Source organism: Prionailurus bengalensis, chromosome E3 (genome assembly GCF_016509475.1).
Source record: "Prionailurus bengalensis isolate Pbe53 chromosome E3, Fcat_Pben_1.1_paternal_pri, whole genome shotgun sequence".
Classification (NCBI taxonomy): Eukaryota; Metazoa; Chordata; class Mammalia; order Carnivora; family Felidae; genus Prionailurus; species Prionailurus bengalensis.
The window spans coordinates 26565500-26588565 of record NC_057357.1 but is presented as its reverse complement, the minus strand read 5'-3'; the positions used below and the strand labels follow the sequence as shown (position 1 = coordinate 26588565).

Genomic DNA, 23066 nt, shown 5'->3' with positions numbered 1-23066 from the left:
GGAGGATGTAATTTTCATTTGTATTGACTTTCTTGGAAAGAGTGCCATCTATCTTGACTTTAGATGACCCCCGATCTGCTGAATTCTGAATCATTTATCTACAACTCCCACTGCACACTAGGTCTGCACCTCCAGTTTCCTCAAGAAGTTTCCACTTGGCTATCCCATAATTCATTCCTCCAGCAAACACTTATTGAGCATCCATTATGTGACAGGCACCATTATAGGGTTGGGAATGATTGTTCCTCATTAGGGAGTCCTTGCTACGGGCTGGATGTGAGGATAGGCAGAGGTATGAAGTGTGAGCTCTGGAACTGTATCACCGGGACCAAATCCTTACACTATTACTGTTGTGTGACTTTGGGCAAGTTACTTAACTTCCCTGTGCTTTGGTCTCCTTCGCTATAATGTGGGATTGTGATGGTAGCAACCTTATGGTGGTGTTGCAGAGCAAACACATGGAAAGCATTTCAAACAGTGTCTAGTGTACGTTAGGGAGTCCGTAAATGTTAGTTATTTAACAAACCTTTTACATGCACCCTGTCATTTAATCAGCCACTCCCTAGGGTGGTACCAATACTGCCCCTATCGTACAAATGAATCAATAACTTGCCCAAGGCCATGTATTAGGTTGCTAAACATAAAATTGGATTTAGTTTTCTCTGATCCCAAATACTATGTTTTTAAGCCCTATACTAAGCCATCCAAGTGCTTAAGAGTAGTACTAACACTTTCTTTCTTCATCCAAATTCTCCAATCTTCAAGGACCTTAGCACTGGATCTAAATCCTTAATTGGGCCCGAGTCAAGGGCAAAATGGATTTGGGACAAAGGTCAAGAGGCTCTCAAGAAGTCTTCCCACAACAGAAGGGAGGTTAATGCTGTGCTGCCTCCAAGAGAATTCCTCCCTTGTTGGTTGCTGTGCAGTCTGTTTGCCAAAGTGGGGATTCAGTCTGCAGACGTTTTCTTTGGTCACCTCCTCCTCTTGACATCCTCATGTCACATGTCATGATGTGACATGAAAGGACATGCAGTTATTTGTTCCATTCATTGGATAAATCTTTGTCCTGTTGTTGATCTTTAGATTCGAGAAAATGTCTTTGTAAATATTGATGAAAACGTCCCCAGCCCCATCTATCATGCTCTTGCCAACACCAACCATAGCAAAACTCAGTGTGCTTCTCTCTGCCATCTAGCTGTGCGGACTGGTGGTCTGGCTGCTGTGAGTGTGAGGCTGGTGACCCACTGGGGCTCAGGAGGAAGTCATGACTAAGCTCAGGGCCTGTGGTCAAGACTGCAGATGGGGCTGGAAGGTGGGAATACGCAGCTATGGGAGACAGATGACTTTGCAATTTTTTAAAGACTCCATATCGTCTTAAATACTGTCACTTAAGTTCACAGTTAAGACCACTAGAAGCTTACGTGGAGGAGCACAGAGCTGGGAATGAAGGGCTCTACATTGTAAAGGCAGACAGGGCAAATGGTTAAGAGCAGGGCCTCTGGAGTTAGATTCACTTGGATTTGAATCTCAACTGCACTGAAGACTTGGACAGCTTGGGTAGGTGACTTTAAGTTTGCATTGCCTTGGTTTCCTCATCCATAAAAGGAAAATACCCCTGTACGATTCTTCTGGGTTTTGAGATAGGCATATTAAACCATTAAAAAGTTTGTGGCAAATAGTTAAGAAATTTTAGTTTTAGGAGATCAGGCTCTGCTATGTCACCAGCTGGGTCATTTCTGAGGAAGACCTTTTCCTTCTACAGGTTTGGGTTTTCTCATTTGCCAAATGAGGGTAAGTCTAGATGTTCTTAGATGGTTCTTGCAGTTCTAGTGTCATGTTGTACAACAGCCCGAACGAGTGTAACTCAGCCCCCTAGTGGCTCATAGCTCTTATTTCAAGATACCATAAACAATCCCTCGGACTGGTATCAAGACTTACCTACGGTTTTCTTTGCTTTGCAATTAAGGCTCACCAGGGGCTGTTGCCTCTGGTCACTGGATTGCAGAGAGCGGCTTCCCTGAATTCCTAATGTCTTAGGACATTATGCTTGGTACACAGTTTTCCCTTAGTGCTCCTTTTAATTATTTTATTAGTATGGTCACAAGTTTGCTGTCTATAGTACATTGATAATGTAGCTGAATACAAATATTTTAAATAAGTAAATTACATAAGTGTGTCAAGTTTTAAAATGTCAACTTTTGAGTGATCATGCATTTCCCATGCATTTGCATCTGCAACCCCAAACTGCACAACTCAATCTGTGCTTATCCTCACTGGGTTTCGGTGTACCCATCAGCTAGGGCAGGAACTGTTGTCCCTTTTTTGCAGACCCAGATTTTCAAGAGCAACAGTGTTGAACTCAGGCATTCCATGGAACAAGGTGGCAAAACCAGGTTTTGCTTTGGTTCAGGTAAAAATGCAAATACCGACTATTGCTTGTATGAGCCACCTGATCCCCCAGGGCTTGGGCTAGCACAAAGGGTATTTTGATATCCCTGCTTAAGGCCAGCAGGCAGTTTCTGTACCCGGATTTCCTCCCTGGGGGAAAATTCTAGAACTGAGATGCACAGTCTTCCAACATGCTGTCAGTGATATAACTGGAACCAAGATGCGATTCGTAGTAACTTTTTTCATCAAAGGTATTAACAGTCCAAGCAACAACCTGAATGCCTTTAGCTGACCACTTCTTCAGGTAGTCCCTGGAGAAAGAGGACAAACCAATCCTGTCAGAACAAGGACCAACTGTTCCTGGTATTCACTGAGTACTAACAGTGCCCAAAAAGAGCCTCGTAACTGGTCTCTGTGTGCAATCAGAGGGAGTGTTTCAAAACCCAGCACCAGAACCTCCTCCACGTTGTTCCAGCTTACACTTCAGTGACTTACTAAAGACACCCTACACCAAAATAGAAGTCATACTGGAGGCCATACTGGCTTGCCCCAACCCATCTCCTTGGCCTCATCTTACATCATGCTCCCCCTTTCCTTTTGGTGTCGCAGAATATGGATTTTCTTTCAAGTCCTTGAAAGAACTAGGCTCCTTCCTGCTGTAGCACGTTTTTGCATGTGTTTTCCCCTGTGACTTGGATCTCCACACTCCCATTCCTACTCACCCTTTTTGTTTTTAAAATGTGTATTTATTTATTTGAAGAGAGAGAGGGGGGCAGAGAGAGAGGGAGAGAGAATCCCAAGCAGGCTCCGTGCTGTCGGTGCAGAGCCCGATGTGGGGCTTGATTTCGTAGACTGTGAGGGCGTGACCTGAGCGAAAACCAAGGGTCGGACACTTCATGGACTGAGCCACCCAGGCGCCCCCTACTCACCCTTCTGATCTTAGCTTAGTTGTCACCTCCCTGGGGGATGTTTTCCCATGATTAGGTCAGATTACACAGTAAATGGACACTGTTCTCTCCTACATAGCGTTTATCTTAATTGTAATTTTATATTTATTGTATTTGATTTGATTAGCAACTTCTCTTTTACTTGACTATAAACTCCATGAAGGCACACCATGGCTTTCTTTACCACAGCATCTTCAGCTTCTTAGTAATACCTTGCAAATCTGTAGGCCTACATCAAATATTGACTGACTTGAATGCACACATACCTGAAATAACCCAAAACTAACAACTCTAATCAGCTGAAATACACAGCTGTAAAATTACCACAATAAAGGTCAGAGACTGCTAGTAGGTTAAGGAATGGAAAGTTTTCTGGGAAGCAATGGAGCAGAGCCTATAATGTAGAACAGAGCAGGAAGAAAAGTGGGAGGGGTAAGGTAGGTGCTCACAGGATGTCTTCACTGGGGCTCTGCCCTGCATCTGTGTTGCTTTTCAAAGGGAGCCAATCACAAGGACTTACAATCTATCTCTCATCATAGTTTGGCAGGTTTATTTTTTATTAGGTTTTTCTTTAAAACTAAAAACTGAGAATATTTCATCAACTTATTTTGGCAACAGTGAAGTATGTCTGAACTCTTCCCACCTAAGAAGCCAGTGGCATTCCAACTTAATAAAGCTATGGTGGGCGGGAGCCTGGGTGGCTCAGGGGGTTAAGTGTCCAACTCTTGATTTAGGCTCAGGTCATGATCCCAGGGTCATGGGATCGAGCCCTGAATAAGGCTCTGCACTGTGTGGAACCTGCTTAAGATTCTCTCCTCTCCTCTCTCTCTCTCTCTCTCTCTCTCTCTCTCTCTCCCCTTCTCTCCCTCCCTCCCTCCCTTCCTCTGCCCCTCCACCCTGCTCATCCCCTCTCTCTAAAAAAATAAAATAAAAAAATAAATATAAAGGCATGGCGGGCTTTGCGGGTGAAACCCAATTCAGGCTGTCCACCGTTAATCCTTCCTTTCCAAGAAGAGCATTCCAGGAAATCTGTCAGAAGAAGATTAAAAAAAAAAAAACCTTTCAACTTACGGGGATACAAAATCCTTTTGTATGAGGAAAGCTGAAATTCCACACAGGTACCACAAGATATTATGCATGCTCCAATCGAGCAAAATGTCCATTACCACAAACATGGACTGTTTCCAGTAAGTATCATAGCGTGGTTTCCCATCTCCTGTATGGCTAAGGCTCCAAGGTCTATGAGTTAAAGCTGTCACTACATTCTGATCTGTTTGTCTCATCTGAAAAGGAATTTTGGAAATTAAAATAAGTATCATATCTAAAATCTAATACCTCTCATTTTTCTTTGGATTTAGCCAATCTACTCTTTCTGATGAGGTGGCCATAACGGCCCCCATGTCTACTAAATAGATATAAACCTTTTGAGTAAATAATGTAAGGGATGTAAAGCATTTACTATACAGTATAAATAAGAACACTTCCTTCACAATCTCTACCTTTAAAATGAGTAAATTACAATCTCAGGGTCAAATTTTCATGTCACAAGAATTAACTTTCCGTTGGTTATCAATTTAAATTCTGGCCAGAGATAAGTAATTAGAACTTAGTGAGGATAGAACCATGATCATTTCCAGATGAGTTGGTTAGCTTTTGATTCTTTCTAGAGAAAATGGCTGAGAGAGTTGTGGGGGTGGGGAAGTGGGGTGGGAAGGAAGTGAGAAGGGAGAACAGAGAGAGAAGTAGGGGTGGGGGTTGGGGATGGACAAGGAGAAATGGGGAGATGCGGATGTAATTCTTTCTGTCTGTGTTCTGTGCTCCTCTGGACAATGTAGCTTACATTGTGAAGTCCTCTGTGGTCAAGTAAGATTGGTAAACACTGACCCAAATGTCTGAAAGCCCCATGACGCTATTCATCTCAATGATAGTTTGTATCTGGATAGGTTCCACTCTTCCTGTAAAACTTTAAATGCATGCTCTGTTGGTCACTGTGAACAAGGCTACAGAACCAACTCAATATCTTGGAAACTGGTAAGTGAAGTTAAGGATTAAGCATTTAATTGCCAACTGCATAACTAAATAGTAGACGAGAATTTTTATAGAAGTATTCTAGCTAATATGTGAAGAAGTGATAGACTAAAATAATAAGATTTTGCCAGTAAATTGAGAGCTGGCTGCTGGCATCAATAGCAGCTGTAAACAACAACAAAAGAGTCAATCAGATTATTTTGTGCCTCCTGATGAAAAAACTACCCTCAGCTTTGAGATTATCTTGCCAAGAATAATTGAACCTCCACTGATCAAGTCTTTTGCTCTCACTACCAATTTATAGGAAATATATACGGGGGGGAATGTGTTAAACTGTATCATGGTGTAAGGAGCAAAATCTGGACTTGGGTAAACTCTACAAAACCACCTGGATTCTTCAATAAATACATGCAGGGAAAAGGAGAACTTACAGGTTCTAAGATTTTATATTACAGAATGTAGTCTTTATTTGGGTCCTGATTCAAATTAACAATTATAAACAACAAAAGCCATTTATAATATTTTTTAAGACAAATGAAAAATGATATATTCACTAGATATTTCCTGATCTTAAGGGCTAAATGGTTTTAGATAGGATAATGGTTGTATTGTGGCTGTATTTTTTAAAAAGGGGAATAACTTTTTTTTTTTCTTTTTTTTTTTTCAACGTTTATTTATTTTTGGGACAGAGAGAGACAGAGCATGAATGGGGGAGGGGCAGAGAGAGAGGGAGACACAGAATCGGAAACAGGCTCCAGGCTCTGAGCCATCAGTCCAGAGCCTGACACGGGGCTCGAACTCCCAGACCGCGAGATCGTGACCTGGCTGAAGTCGGACGCTTAACCGACTGTGCCACCCAGGCGCCCCTAAAAAGGGGAATAACTTTTTAAAGATATTTAATGCAATTTTTATGGGTGAAATGATGTGTGGAATTTACTTCGAAATAATGCTGGGGTACATAAACGGGGGTATGGATGAAACAAGCTGGGTCAAGGTTAAAGGGGGGCTTGTTATACTACCATCTACTTTTGTGGATATTTTAAATTCTCCATCATTAAGAGTTTTTTTAAAAGTTTATTCTGCTGTTACTTAGCGAGATGAAGAGGTACATAACTCCTTGTTCTGAGAGCGCTTACTAAAGTAATCTGAATGAGCCTATGAACAACATAAAAGAAGGAACTTAAAGAGGAATCATGGTGTCTTAAAATAGGGTAGGAGTTTGTTCTCCTTTCTGAATTTCTCTTGTTAAAAGAGGAGTTTCTTAACTGAAATTCAGTTCAATTTCACAGGCATCCAGCTTATGCTTACTTGGGGCACTTCTATGATCACCATCAACTAACATAGTATTATGTACAATAAAAATTCTGAATTTACCTTATAGATGACTTCTGGCAAGAAAGAGCAGACGATACTATTATTGTACAGTTGAGGAAACTCCATATATATTTTCTTTAGAGCATCAGTAGCCTGTAAAGCAGAGAAATTCATGTATTTTAAATTTACTTAAATGCAACAGTCTCAGCTAATAACTATTACCTATGAAGTACAACCCTACTGAATAAATTAGAACTTTACTAATATATGGGGATGTTGAAAGGAGTATGGGTAGATTCCATTATCCATTGGGAAACATCTTAAACTCACACCTATAGCAGACAGAGGGGAAACTGAGGTACTGCTGCTTTACTATTTGTTGAGAAGCTCACCCCTTTGGTCATGCTTTTGGAAGGTATGGCAGTGGATGCTGAAAGCAAAATTTTAAACCTTTCCCTTATAACCTGGTTTAGGCACTAGGAAGAGTCCTTTTATACCCGTAACTCTATCATCCTCTGCCTTTCCTAGCCTAAGCATGAGCCAACCAGCCTGGGAACTACTAAGAGTACATTTGCTCAGTCCAGGGGACTGAGAGGAAATGGCATTCATCACCAACATGGAGGCAGAAACAATGGGACAAGGAAGGAACTGGGAAGAGCTGAAAGTCTTCCAATTCTTCCCAAGATGAGCAGAAGTTTCTTTTTGTAGTTGCCAGATGAGTAAATGAAGAAGAAATGATGGAGCTAAAACACTCATACTTTGTAACCTCTAGTGAATTAATAGATTTGGCCACTGGCATCAATAGCAACTAACAACAGAGGTGACTAGGTGGAGTGTAATGTTGCTATATCATAATTCTTGAAATACCACTAAGTTCTGGAAAGTCACACATACCTATAACTAAATATAAGTAATAAAATGCATTCCAGAAAAGAAAAAAGAACATAGAAACTATTCATGTCATGTTTCCCCTTCACTAATGTGACACAGTGTGAGTTATTCCAAGTTTTCTTGTTGTCTGAACTAATGTATGCTTTATGTGTGATGCTTCACCAACATTTATTTAATTCTCATAACAACCCTATGTAGTTGTTTCTTTTATTATTCCCATTTTATCCATGAGGAAACTGAAGCATATCAAGGTTAAGGTTACATTTTAGTAAGTGACAGAGTTGAATCACGGTCTATTGGACTCCAAAGCCCATAATCTTGGCTCCTGGGCTCTACTATCTCTAATTTACTACACCTGTTCCTTTACACTCCCATTTTGTGAATTAGATCACTATGTTCTATCCATTGTTGCCAAACCACCTGGGAGCACCAAATCTCAAATAGCTGAATTTAAAAAATATATATTTTCTTCTCCCCCCCCCACCCCTTATTTTAAGAGAATAAGCATGAAGGTCAGTACACCGTGGGTAAAATGTAGGACCTATCAGGGATCCCAATGTGGGCAATATCATCAACAAAACCTGAGGTGCTCATTAAAAATACATGTTCCTTGACCCACGACCCCAGACATTTTCAGAATTTCTTCTCTAGGTGATATGGCCCAGCAATCAGTATTTTTAATAGGTATTCTTGGTGATTCAGATGTGGGCTGACTGGGACACTTACATGCATACAACTACCAGTAACATAATAATAAATGAGCCAGAGCACCATTTTCCTTTCTTCAAAAATCAGAGTCTACTGTGCTACAGTAAGGATATATACTTGGGCTCTTATTTCTGGTTTCAATGTTTCAACTATAGGCTGAAATTAAAAAAAAAAAAAAAATGACATCATCAGAATGGTGGCCATTACTGATTATAGCTTTCAAGGGAGGAAAATACCTGTAAGTTGTCCAAATGCAGAAAAAAAGCATTTGTATTTGAAAAGCTGGTTGTAAGTGAACAAATGTAATCTAAATCATATTTTCCCATTGATTTTCCATTGCAATAATATATTTTTATGAATAAAAGTATATGTTATATAATATAAGCAAAATTTACTTAGGAATGTCATACATATTTGAAGAAATTATAATAATTTTATCATAAAAGTTCATCTACTCAAATCATACAATAACAAAACTATACATAAGAACAGAAATCATACAAGAAGGATAACTCTAAGATAAATATCCTATTAGCTATCAGAAACTTTATGTACAGGAGTTCTCTTGAAATTCAGTTGATAGTTATCCATCTAAAACCATTAACTTATCAGCCAGATGCAACTGGTCTTGTGTCTAACTCCTGAATTCTTTCTTACGAGGTTAGCCGAATAGTTTGTTCACGAACTGCCTCTTTATGGTTTATCTTTTGTAAATGCTTTATGCAAGGAAGAGAAACCTATTTTGTGTTAGTTGTAGAATATCGGAGTTGTTAAAAGGTTCCATCAAAGGTTAAAAGTTCCATAATTTACTATTTCCCTAAAGATGTGGAGATGCGCATTGCAAACTTCCAATAAGCAAATATAATTTATAAAAATAACGTAAGAAGGATAAGTAACAAAATATATAGTTAATTTTGGAAGTGACTAGCGATTGAATTGTGAAGTCTATGGTATAAACTGTACCATATTTGCATGGCCCTTGACATCAAAGAAGATTGTGAGGTTATAGTTTAGGCACTCTGCAACGGCTTCTCTCAGGGTAGGTATCTTTTCATCAGGGAAATCATTCCTATAAGAGAGGGAAAAGGAATAGTGTATTGCAGGAAAAAGACAAAGATAAAAGTTTAGTGAAACAGACATTTGACAAATGTGTCCCAACCAACAGGACAGTGTGTTTTCCCTGACTTCCTTTCTTTAACCATACCGAAGTCTAAGGATACTTGGCTTTAAGTCCTTAAACCAGATTAGATATTCTTGACCAAAGAACAGCAACAAGAACAAAAATCATTTAATTTTTATGAAATTACTAGTTTATGATAGAATTAGTAACTCTACTCACCGAAGGGCAGAATATAATGCCACCTCTGGAGAACTTGAAACTTAAAGACTGTAATTGCCCTAAAAGAACCTTATGCAGGAGAAATTCCCACAAATATATAAATCTGTTCACTGTATTGTACACTTATGTGCAACTGTTTAAAATAATCTTCTATACATAATTTTCTGATAAAAGAAAGTGCCTGATATGTAAGAAATCTGCTTTTCTCAGATAATGAAATTTCATTCTGCACGATTTAACTTATGTTTATTCGACAGTATCATTTCAACTGTAGTATCTTGGCTAAAAAAAAAAAAAAGATAATTTAAAGAGTATAGGCAATTCTGCCAGCCATTCTACTCAATGCCTATTCCATGGGAGTGAGAGAAGAGACATGAATTTGCTATTCCTTTGGCCAGTCTTAGTTTCCACGCCCCTTCTCACGATGAGCCTCTCACAGCATTGAGGATAGTTCTAGAGAAAATACCTATTTTTCCTACAACATGGTCCCTAAACACAAGCCTATTACTTCATTTGGTGTTCAAACAAAGAAAATGCAACAAGTTCCAACTGTAGGATAGACTGGCTGAGTTAAAGACATTGAGATGGTATACTGACTCCAAGCGCGTACCTTTTTCCCCCTGAAGTTAGAAAGGTGTTTCATTAGTTCTTAGTGTCTGTTTTTCATTACAGATTAAAAAAAAACACCCCAAAAAACAAAAAAAAAACAACTATGTACAGTGATGTAGTGTAATACAGTAATGGGGGATGGTTACCCAGAGGATATTTCTCATTTGATTTTCCTTCTCTGTCTAGAGGTTTTTTGTGAGTTAAAAATTTTTCACATATTCCTTTCTTTAGAACGCACTGGAGTATAAGGAAAAGTGAACGTTTTTTAGGCATGTTAACGAATGAATAGTTTTCTACACATGTTCTGTTGTAGTTCCATTAAATGAAAGCACTAAAACAAATTAATATATTATTTAATGTGTATATTAATACAGTCAAGCCTATTAACATAAAGTCAATTAGCAAATCAAGACTTAGAGCAATGCCTTAAAGGGGATTGTAAAACTTTTCTAAGGTTCCTCCCTGCCTTCCCCTCCCCCTCTGCCAAATCATTCAACTTCTCTAACTTGGAAAGTTTACAGAATTATGGAATATGATCATGAAGAATTTAGCCATTGGTCTTTTTTTTTTTTTTTTTTTACTAAACTTGTCGCCCTACATTTAGCCCCTTGTAATTATAGACATTCTCTAGAATCCAGAATTTGGATTTTATTTAAGGGTAGCAGCTTACATGATAGACTCCAACATTTTCAAACAGTGGTTTCTCTCCTCTATGGATTTCCAGAATCATTACAGGTAATTTTTGATGACTCTGGCTGAAAGTTTATCAATTTTGTTTATCTTTTCAAAGAATCCTCTTTTGGTTTCATTGATCTTTTCTATTTGTTTTTTTGGTCTCTAGTTCATTTGTTTCTGCTCTGATGTTTATTATTTCCTTCTTTCTACTCACCTTGAGCTTTGTTTGTTCTTCTCTGCTAGTTCCTTTAAGTGTAAGGCTTGATTGTTTGATATTTTTCTTTTTCTTGAGATAGACCTGTATCGCTATAAATTTCCCTCTTAGAACTGCTTTTGTTGTGTCCCAAAGATTTTGGACTGTTGTGTTTTCATCTGTCTCCATATATTTTTAAATTTCTTCCTTGATTTCTTTGTTGACTCATGAGTTGTTCAGTAGCATGTCATTTAGCCTCTACATGTCTGTGTACTTCCTAATTTTTTCTTGTGACTGATTTCTAGTTTTATACCATTATGGTCAGAAAAGATGCATGATATGAATTCTTAAATGCATGATATGATCTTCTTAAATTTACCGAGGCTTGTTTTGTGGTCTAACGCGTGATCTATCCTAGAGAAGGCTCTGGGCACTTGAAAGAATGTATATTCTGTTGTTTTGGATGTTATGTTCTGCATGTATCTGTTATATCCATCTGACCTAACGTGTTGTTCAAAGACTGTTTCCTTGTTGATTTTCTGCCTGGATGATCTATCCACAATATCATACCTCCTTAAAGGATTTTAAAGGTGATGATGACCCTAAGCATTTTTTCCTTTAATTGTTGACTTTGAAGCCAACATCTTATTAGCTGCAATGTCACTGCAGTATTAAAACCTGCCTTTCTCTTGCATATAGCAGAACGATGAAATAAAGAGCAATTCCAGAGCTTGCACTTAGAACTTTCAACCATTAACAATATTCTTTCTTGATTAAGGTATAATTTCCTTTGTTTGACTTTTCTTTTTTTTTTTTAATGTTTATTTATTTTTGAGAGAGAGAGAGAGAGAGAGAGACAGAGAGACAGAGTGCAGACAGGGGAGGGGCAGAAAGAGAGGGAGACACAGAATCAGAAACAGGTTTCAGGCTCCTAGCTGTTAGCACAGAGCCTGATGTGAGGTTCGAACTCACAAACTGTGAGATCATAACCTGAGCCGAAGTTGGATGCTCAACCGACTGAGCCACTCTGGTGCCCCTATTTGTAATTTCTTTCAGATCCTAGGAAAATAAAGTCTAAATCTTTTATAGAGGACTATAACATAATCACTGGGTTGAATACTCAAGGAGTATTGATCATTGTCCAGAGAACTGATACAAGATGAGTAACAATGAGCACACATTTTGGGAGGGATTTAAATAACCACATTCCAAAGTTTATTACCCAGTATACTAATTCCAATGTGTTTATAGCTGTTAATGGTGGGAATGGTGTGGGTTCTGTGATCGTTCACTTTTGGGAAACATTAAAGTGAAGGTAAGAATTGTTGATGTGGACTGTTTGTCCCCAAGGGGAACATCTAGAGTATAGTGCTTGATCTGAGTTAATCACAGAACTTTTTTCTTGTGGAATATCTTACAGGACTAGTTCTGATATATACACACACATATATATATATAAGTATATATATTTATAATTTTTTGTATATATATGTATATTTTATATATATAAAATTCATATGACAGTACAGAGTAATTGTCTAATGTTAGTAATGTGAGTGACTAGATATTGTCTTGAGAATAATTCCAAAGCCAAATTTGGCCTCAGTGGGAAAAGATGAAAAACATCCATGCCTTATTTCTGTTTTTTCTGGCACCATGCTCATTACTTGGGAAACCTGTATACAGTTCAAAACAAAACACAACAAAACAATTTTCCTGGAGAAGATGTGATTAGAAGGTGCCAGTGTCTTTCTGTGATCTCCAACAAAGCTGAAAGGTACATTTAAGTGACAACGAACCACTTACCTTAACCTGTGATTTGCTGCAGGATTAAGCTTCCTAATTTGTTCAAACGTCAAGTCACACAATCGACCAGTACCATCGGTCGTCCTATCAACTGTGTTATCATGCATTAAGACAGGAATCCCGTCGGAAGTAAACTCAATGTCCAACTCCACACCTGTTGCTCCATTCTTAGCTGCCTTAACAAAAACATCAACAATATTAATGGCAAGTGGCCAAGGTCACTTTACAATCTAAATGCTCCAGACAACCAACAGGGCTAGCTAAGGAGACAGCTTCTCTTACCGATTCCTTCCCCTTCCTATAACAAATAGCAACCCATCCAGTCCCAGTTTCTACTTTTCCAGATGATATAACCTTCCTTCAACCTGCACACTTAGGGATTCCTCAAACGCTTCAAATTCCCCACCCATGGTAGTAGATGGAGAGGTTTCTGGAACTAAGTTTTCTTTGGTTGCTTTAACTCTTTGGGCCATTAATGGCTCACAATTACAAATATTTAGACAAATTCCATGTTTACCTACACTCTGTTTGGTACAGCATCTCTGATTACCCTGTGTTTGTTGATTAGCTGTATATTGCACTACTTCGGCATAAACAGGATGAACCAGGGTTTTGTTGGTTTAACTCTACCTTCTGTATCAGAAACACCAGGCCTGCTTCTAGGGGACATTACATTTGTTTATGTGAGCAGCTGGCTGTTGGCCAACAAGCTGGTAAGCACGATAAGGTACACTAGAATTTATCTACAAAGAGAACGTGAACATTAGAATATATAAAAAGAGAACCTGAGCACGCTCCTCTGAGACACGCTAGCCCACATTTGCTTCCTTGGCTTGTCACAATGAAGACATGAAATGCTCACCACGATCAAGATTTTAAATTAAAAAAAAAAAATTAATTATACAAACACCCAGAGCAGTATACAGCAAAAAAGACTTCACAGATGTTAGTATTTTGCTGTATTTCCTTCTAACTCTTGCTGCCCTAAAACACAGTTACTATTTAATAAGCCTTTTCTATATAGTCAGGCACTATTCTAAGTGCTTTAAATGTATTAACTCATTTGATTCTTGCCATATTTGGGTAGGTACTACTGATATTCTCATTTTCACATGAGGAAACAGAGATTAAGAAACTTGCTCTGGGTTGTACAAACTAGGACACAGTAGAGGCTGTACTCTTAACCACTAGATGTTTACTACTGACCCTACAGATAGAGTGAAATTTCTCCCCCTTCTTCTCCATCTTCAAGTTGATGTGCATCATTCCTGTGCCATTCCCTTATAGGTCTTTATGTATTTGCTACATACATAATTACAATTAAGTACCTGGAAATGGTGTACAACTCTGTACCAGTGCACAGTAGACATTTAATAAATGTTAGCCGTTGCTATTTATTGTGTTCTTTTTAACACATTTTTAATTGTAACATGGTTGAATTTATCAGTCATGTCCTTTATGGGCATAGATTATTCTACCTTATTTAAATCCTTTCCTACATTTATAAAGATATAACACAACTATATTTTCTTCTAAGCTTCAAGTTTGACGTCCACATTATGACCAAGATTTTCCCCATCTAAAAATCCCAATTCTATCACTCACTGGCTGTGTCATCTAGTTACTTATCATACTCTAAGCTCAGTTTCATCCTTTTTAAGATGATACTTTTCTAATGATCCTAAGAGTTGTGAAGATTTAGAAAGAATGCATGTAAATTACCAAGCTTGGTGCCTGGCTCGAGATTGGCTCTCAACATAAGTTTTGATTCAGAAAACACATCTCAGAGAAAAAGCCATTACAATAATGATTACATCTTATACTGGTTAAAAAGTTTATCGTTTTATAAGATTAAAAGATATCTTTTCTAAATTAAAGACAATAGTACATTGGGAAATCAATATGGATTATATCATTTATGACATAAAACAAGATGACATTTTCAGTATTCACAGTGCAACTGTCTCACTGTGACACAAATGTTCTCCTTAGTCCTTGAGGCGGGCACTATAATTAGGTTCAATTATATCTGTATTCATTAGGGCCATCTTTATTTAGTTGCAATACAAGAAATAACAATGGGGAGACATTGTATCTTAGCAAGATTACTAGAACTAATGAGTTCATTTATTTGTCTTTTCTAAATAGTTTATGAAGGCCCAAACAAAAGCTTTATAAAAGAATCACCATATTAGAGTTTCTCAGACCAGATCTTCTAATGGCTGCATTCAACTTTCTTTACCAGGACTTTTATGTTATTCCAGATACAGAGGCAAAAAGGTAAGCTCCTGATTCTAATTCATGTATCAGTATATAATTCGTACTCATCTTTTCATTTATAACAATTCTTTATAATAGCATCTTTTCTTCTATACATACAAAATTTCACATAAAACATTCACATAAAATTTCACACAAAGACATTAAATTTCACATAAACAAGTTTATAAAAACATTGCAATTTTATTAAAACTTTATTTTATGTTAAATGTATTTATTTTAAAAAATTAAAAATAAAATTTATTTTATCTAAAATGAAATAATTTAGGGGCGCCTGGGTGGCTCAGTCGGTTGAGCGTCCGACTTCGGCTCAGATCATGATCTCAGGGTCCATGAATTTGAGCCCCGCGTCGGGCTCTGTGCTGACAGCTCAGAGCCTGAGTCCGCTTTGGATTCTGTGTCCCCCTCTCTCTCTGCCCTCCCCTGCTCATGCTCTCTCTCGCCCTGTCTCTCTCTCAAAAATGAATAGACATTAAAAAAAAAAAAATCTTAAAAAAAAAAATGAAATAATTTATTTTAAAATTATACTAATAGTTTAAGTAATAGAATAGCACAGTGTAGTATAGTAATAGCAATCAGATCAATAGTTGCCTTGGGGCAGAGGGGTGATGGATATAGATTAAGATAGTGGTTACCCAGGTGTATGTATTTATCAAAACTAATCAAACTGTGCAATGAAAATGTCTCTTTTATTAATGTAAATTATACTTTGATAAAGTTGGATTTAAAACTATTTGCTTTAACAAATTCATTATACTTATATGACTTTTTAACTGTTTCATTGAAAAGTACGTTTTAAATATCCATCACTATACTGTAACTTCACTTAAAGAACTTCATTTGTGTTGACTCATAATGAAAACCACAGATTCCACTACTAAAACACGGAACGGCAGAGTGTTTTTTGGTGTATAATTCATCCATGTACAATTCAGTGGTTTTTATTATATTCACAGAGCTGTGCAACCATCACCACAATTTTAGAACATTTTCATTACCTCAAAAAGAAACCGTGTGTCCATTAGCAATCCACATTCCCGACCCCTCTAAGTCCCTCTATCTCTATGGATTTGCCCATTCTAGACACTTTATTTATTTATTTTTATTATTTTTTAAAGGTTTACTTATTTATTTTGGGATAGAAAGAGAGACAGAGGGTGAGAGAGAGAGAGAGACAGTGAGCACATGAGCAGGGGAGGGGTAGAGAAAGAGGGAGAGAGAATCCCAAGCAGGTTCCATGTTCTGTCAGCACAAAGCCTGATGCAGGACTCGATCTCACAAACCATGGGCCCAAATCAAGGGTCAAATGCTAAACAGGATGAGCCACCCAGGTACCCCTAAACATTTTATTTAATAGAATTATATAATATGCAGTCTTCTGTGACTGGCTTTTTTCACTTAGCATGTTTCTTTTCTTTTTAATGTTTATTTTTGAGAGAGAGACAGAGCACCACCAGCAGGGGAAGGGAAGAGAGAGAGAGAGGGAGACAGAACCTAAAGCAGGTTCCAGGCTCCGAGCTGTCAGCACAGGGCTGGATGTGGGGCTTGAACTGACAAATCGGGAGATCATGACCTGAGCCGAAGTCGGACGAAGTCAGATGCTTAACTGACTGAGCCACCCAAGCACCCCTCACTTAGTATGTTTCTAAGGTTCATTCATGTTGTAATATGTATCAGGACATCATTCTTTTTTCTTGCCAAATACTATTCCATTGTATGGACATATCACATTTTACTTATCCATTCACCAGCTGATGGATATTTCTGTTGTTTGAATAATCTACGAACAAGTTTTTGCATGATGTATGTTTTAAGATGATAACTCTATGTTTAACCTTTTAAGGAACTGCCAGACTGTTTGCCCCACTGGCAGTGTATGAAGGTTCCAATTTCTCCACAACCTTGTCGAAACTTGTTATTGTCTGTCTGTTATAGCCACCCTAATAGGTATTTCATTGTGGCTTTGATTTCTATTTTCCTGATGGCTGATAATGTTGAGTATCTATTCTTATGGATTTATTGGGTATTAATACATCACAATCCTACCAACAAATACTTACTGAGTGCCTATGAGATAGGAGGTACTGTTTTAAGAAGTGAGGAGACAGTGGTGAACAAAAGAAAAGGATTATGGATCTTATATTTCAGTAGGGAGAAACAGATTACAAACATGTTACATGTAAATAATGATGGTGACAAATGTTTTGAAAAAGAAAACAGAGAGTAATGTGAAGGTTAAGGCAGGTGAGGGTCACTAGACAAGGCCGCCAAGGAAGGCCTAAGAATATGACATCTGAGGGGCGCCTGGGTGGCTCAGTCGGTTGAGCGTCTGACTTTGGCTTAGGGTCATGATCTCACGGTCTGTGAGTTCAAGCCCCGCGTCGGGCTCTGTGCTGACAGCTCAGAGCCTGGAGCCTGCTTCGGATTCTGTGTCTCCCTCTCTCTCTGCCCCTCCCCTGTTCATGCTCTGTCTCTCTCTGTCCCAAAAATAAATAAACGTTGAAAAAAAAAAAAAAAGGGAGAAAAACCATACAAAGAGTTTCCAAGTAAAAGAAATAGCAAATATAATAGAAAGACCACAATGTAGGATGGAGTCACAAAGTGTTGACTGTGTACCCAAATCTATTCCCCTTCTTCCCTGCTCGTAGAGACCTATTCTTGCCCCATTTTTCAGCTTTCTCTTGTGTTTGTGGAGTAAGTGAACTAATTCCAAACCCTGTGTGTGTGTGTGTGTGTGTGTGTGTGTGTGTGTGTGTGTATGTAGAATGGAGGCTTCTGGGAAAGAGGGATTGAGAGTGGATGGTGTAATGTGTAAGAATGGGACTGCAATGAGGAAGACTAGTAAATATGCTGCAGATGGCAGAGCAGACAGATCAACACAACCTGAGTCCCATGATTACAAATTGAACAGCTGAGGGGCATCTGGGTGGCTCAGTTGGTTGAGTGTCTGACTTCGGTTCAGGTCATGATCTAGCAGTTTGTGAGTTTGAGCCCCGCTGCTGTGCCGACAGCTGCTTCAGATTCTGTGTCTCCTCTTTCTGCCCCTCCACCACTCTCACTCTGTCTCTCTCAAAATAAACAAACATTAAAAAGTTTTTTTCAAAAAACATAAATTGAACAGCTGAACAAACCATCCTAGAAGTCACCTCTCCCACATATTCTTGTTATGTGAGATACTAAGTCCTCTTATTGTATGAGATGTTTGAAGTTAGAGTCTCTATTACATGAAGCCAAAAGCATCCTAATAAGCACCCAGGGTGTCTGGAACAGAGAACAGGGGCTTTGAAAAAGATATAAGATAGAAGGTGTTCAAATTTTATTTAATTCCAGTAGAGGACCACTGGAGGATTGTAAATAAGAGCTGGACATAATCTGATTTATACTTTTAAAGCTGCACTCTGGCTCTTGTGCAGAGAATGGACTGTGGGTATAATTAAATTCCTCAGTCACTGTTTATAATCATGTATCTGTTTTTGGAATACACTTATTTAACTTCTCTCAAGTTTTTCCTTCTATATCAATTTTGTAATCTACCAGAAATTCTACCATTCTCAGAATGTCTTTCCTGATTTTTTACATAGTAAGATGCTTGAGAATATAAATTATGAGCTGCAAACATACAAAGGGAGGAAGAACAGGACAAAAAACAAACTTTGATGGAAATAAACTACATGTTCCTTTCGAAGCTAAGAGAGGATTCGACTTTATCTTCTGCAGTCTGTATTCAGCAGCTAAATTTTGTTATAGATAAAAAGTTCATCGATATTCAAACAAGTTGAACTAACACAATTCATTTCCTCTTAAGACCAGGAATCAACTTGGCACAATGTTTATTACACATATTAAAGATATGCACAACCCAAACATGAATGGAAATTACTATAATTCCCTTAGAACACAACAGGATATGAAACACTATATGTGTATGTGTATTTCACATACATACTTCCTCGTTTAATATGATTAATATTCAGTCAAATGTGTTCCTGGCCAAACCACTACATCATTGATAAATACTTAGGAATGCCTTCTATGTTCAATTAACACTGAGTTATACTTTAAGGCAACTTACATAAAGGTTAGTTGAAATGGAAGCCAATGGCAATTATGTACTTTTTTCCTTATAATTATCTTTCTTTTCATGACAATTCTCCTGTATAACTATGTTACTTCACCTGACCTATTTGAGTGTAAGACAGAATGTAAAATACATTCTTCAATATCTTTATATTTATTTATTTTTATTTATTTTTAAGGATTTTATTTATTTATTTATTTTAATGTTTATTTATTTTTGAGGGACAGAGAAAGAGCATGAGAAGGGGAGGGGGCAAAGAGAGAGGGAGACACAGAATTTGAAGTAGGCTCCAGGCTCTAGACTCTGAGGTGTCAGCACAGAGCCCGATGCGGGGCTCAAACTCACCAACTGTGAGATCATGACCTTAGCCAAAGTCGGATGCTTAACTAACTGAGCCACCCAGGCATCCCAATTTTATTTTTAAGTAATCTCTACATCCAGCACGGGGCTGGAACTCACAACCTTGAGATCAAGAGTCGCATGCTTCCAAATGAGCCAGTCAAGCGCCCCTTCCCTTGGTTCTTTGTGATGGAAGGGAGACAGAGCACCTTTTCTAGGTTTCTATTTAAAAATAAATAGAAAGATATTAAATCACCTGAATGACTCTGTCGGTAGAGCATGCTACTTGATCTCGGGGTTGTGAGCTTGAGCCCCACGTTGGGTGTAGAGATTACCAAAAAAAACAAAAACAAACAAAAGCCCCACAAAGAACCAAGGGGAAAGAAGCATAAGAGAAGTCTAACTTGGTTTACTAATACAGAGTCAGGTGTCCTCCACTAAATTAAAAGCTGCCTTCCTGACCCCCTTTCTTCTTCAAACTTAAAATTTTTTACATTTACACTGAGCTGATTTTTTTAAATTTTTTTCTTAATATTTATTTATTTTTGAGACAGAGAGAGACAGAGCATGAATGGGGGAGGGTCAGAGAGAGAGGGAGACACAGAATCTGAAGCAGGCTCCAGGCTCTGAGAAGTCGGCACAGAGCCTGAAGCGGGGCTCGAACTCAAAGGACTGCGAGATCATGACCTGAGCCGAAGTCGGACATTTAACTGACTGAGCCACCCAGGCGCCCCACTGAGCTGATTTTGAAAATGAAGGCCATCTTTAGACTATTGGCCGAAAGAGCTTACATTTGTGGAGGTTATCATGGGCCAAGCACTTTCTGTGGACTACCTCACTGAATTATATAGCCTATTAGGTGGATACCAATATCACTCCCATTTTACAGATAGGGAAACTGAAGTCAGGCGGGGAGGGTAGAGTGAAGAAAGGTGCCCTGATCGTGTCTTGTTTCCACACCCTACTGGGGACTCCGATTGGGACACAAAAGCTTAAGTAACTTGCTCGTTATGTAATACTGTCTGTCCCTAGCTAGATAGCGAGTCTAAGTTTTTACATCTCGGAACACGGTCTAATCTCTGACAAAAAGCACTGGGTCTTGGAACCAGAAGGCTGAATTCTAGAAGGAGCTGCATGTGTTTGAGTCAGTTTTCCTACCCATTCAGTGTTAAAATAATCTCTCAAAGAAATGTGAGGAAGAGATGTACTTCCACAGATGCAAAAGCGCCTGTATAAGTGTAAATCTCTCTTACTATGCAAACTATCATTATGAAGTCAGGAGGGAGACTGCCAGGAGCTTGGAGGGAGCAAGAGTCTCAGGAGAGCTTGTGAACAAGAGGCAGAAATTGGATCAGGAGTCCAGCTGCCGGGGCTGTCTGGCATAAACTGTGTGTTTGGAGAAAAAGGTGATAAGGAGAGAGATAATTTGGAGGACAAGCAAACACAGCTCCTGTGAATATGATCCATTTAGAATAAACTCAACTACTGCCAGAGACTGTACTTAATCTGGCCACATGTCCTGCTTCATTTGCCAGTCTTTGTTCTTGTTCCTTGAAGTCAGATCACATAGTGTATAGTCTCTTACCTGAACGTTCCAACATCGTCCCCACCTCCCGGCTTTTGCACTCAATGTTCTCCTTTCCTGGAACACATTTCTCCTAGATCTAAGGCTGGCTCCTTCTCACAATCCCAGCTGCAGCTCAAGACAGGTCTTCTGGGAGGATTTTTCTGATTACTCTATCCAAAATAGCCCAAGTCCTCTTCCTAGTCATTCCTTATCCCGTTACCCTCTTTCTTCATTACACTTTTCACTCTCTTAAAGTATCTCACTTGTGTGTTGTTTAAGGCGGATTTTCCCCATCCCAGCGCAAGCTCTGTGAAAGCCGAGGCCCTTTCTGTCTTGTTTAGGAGTGTGTCCTCAGTGCCTGGCATATAGCAAATATGTAGGTATTTGCTGTGTGATATAAATAAGTTGGGAGATTTCTGACTTCAGAGGGATAGACGGCCACTGGGATATATTCCCTGTGCACGAAAGGTATCATGAGAATACTGGAGAACCTTCGGAAGGTCAAGCAGAAGTACAACCTCCCAGGAGGGACGGGGGTGGGGGGCGCGAAGCGTGGGGGACTCACCAGCCGAATGGCCGCCAGCGTGTTCTCGGGCGCGTCGTGGCTGCCGCCGCGGTGAGCGATGGCGGAAACGCGGTCCCGCGGCTTGAGCACCTGCAGGGCTCTGCGGGAGGGCACAGGCTCAAAGCTGAACAGGCGCAGCAAGAGGTAGAGGCTGCCGGTGAAGAGGCAGGCATTGAAGGGACTACGCGTTACCAGCAGGAGCAGCAGTAGCAGGAAGGAGAAGGGGCCCAGGAGGCCCCCCTGTTCCTCCCACAGCCACATGCCGGCGCCCGCACCGGCACGGACGGGAGTCCCGGACCCGCCGGGCTCCCGGATAAAAGCGAGAAGCGAGGGCGAAAGCCCAAGACACTCGCCGCAGAGGGAACCCTCTTAGGGGACCAGCGCCGCACAATGGCGGCGGCGGCCCCATCCGGAGAGGGAGGCAGCTGTTCAGCCAATCAGGGTGGGGGATCTGCAGAGCTCGGGGGCGGAACCGCTGCCATGGCAACGAAGGTGGACCCAGGCGCTAGGCTCGCGTTCCAAAATAGCTTTGGATTATTCTGGGGTTGAGACCTCAACCAAGGTTTTCAGACTCCAGAAGCGGGTGGGATACAAAAGCGGTCTCATTGTTGTACAGCTGGAAGGGATCTTAGTGACTCTTCATTCTGCCCTTGAGGAAACTGCCCAGGAAGCCTTGCAGGGGGAGGACACTTAGACTACTTATTTATTCAATTCAGGGTGTGCAAACAACAGTCCAGGCGCTCAGGATACAGGAATGAACAGGACCAACAGGGTCTCTGCTCTCCTGGGGCTTACATTCTCGTGGGGGGACGGGCGGGGGTGGATAATAGTGCTCAGGGAGTACAGCTCACATTTGTAGAGCGCTTACCATGTTCCAGGTTCTGTGCCAGCAAACGTTTGTCTTATGCATTATCTCATTTATTCTCACAACAGTTTTCGTCGAGAAGTATTATCTCAAGAGATTGAATTCAATCGACTTTAGAAGGATTTTTCAGATTCTGAGGGAATGAAAGAGCATAGCAAAAGACGCACAATCGAATTATAAAGGTGGAGGGGATTTTAATGATTCTTTCATTTTAGAGATGAGGAAACCGAGGCCAGGAGCGGTGAAGTGAATTGCGCAATTAATGACAGTCAAGACTGACATCAAGCCATCCCAGTTTTAATCCTGTGGCCCTTCCACTCCTCCTCCTCCTGATCTTACTTCTTCTACTAAGGGCTAATAGTGAGACTTTTGTACCAGGCACTGTGTAAGAAATAGATCTCATTTGTTCTTCACAACTACCCTTGTGATAGGCGGTGTGTGTGTGTGTGTGTGTGTGTGTGTGTGTGTGTGATA

The 23066-nt window shown here is 39.6% G+C and overlaps 1 protein-coding gene across 2 annotated transcripts; it reads right to left on the bottom strand.

The window, feature by feature from the left end:
- Positions 1-2072: 2072 nt before the first annotated feature.
- GDE1 (glycerophosphodiester phosphodiesterase 1) lies at positions 2073-22161 on the bottom strand. 2 transcript variants are annotated; one of them, XM_043560421.1, is made up of 6 exons: positions 21728-22161; positions 12899-13074; positions 9240-9345; positions 6738-6830; positions 4407-4618; positions 2073-2699 (listed from the first exon to the last, which is right to left on the bottom strand). In XM_043560421.1, exons 1-6 carry the CDS (start codon positions 21986-21988, stop codon positions 2552-2554), a joined length of 996 nt encoding a protein of 331 aa, XP_043416356.1. In that variant the 5' UTR covers positions 21989-22161; the 3' UTR covers positions 2073-2551. The 2 variants fall into 2 exon arrangements, with proteins under 2 accessions (XP_043416356.1, XP_043416357.1); XM_043560422.1 differs by having other exon boundaries at positions 12899-13070; positions 21728-21836.
- Between the last annotated feature and the right edge of the window lie 905 nt (positions 22162-23066).

What these genes read in the sequence shown, in the direction of transcription:
- GDE1 (XM_043560421.1), bottom strand. Translation starts at nt 21,988, where the DNA reads ATGTGGCTGTGGGAGGAACAGGGGGGCCTCCTGGGCCCCTTCTCCTTC. An exon ending in TGCCAGAAGTCATCTATAAG is followed by an intron (nt 4,619 to 6,737) that starts GTAAATTCAGAA and finishes ATTCCTTTTCAG; the next exon opens with ATGAGACAAACAGATCAGAA. An exon ending in CAAAAGGATTTTGTATCCCC is followed by an intron (nt 2,700 to 4,406) that starts GTAAGTTGAAAG and finishes CTCTTTCTCCAG; the next exon opens with GGACTACCTGAAGAAGTGGT.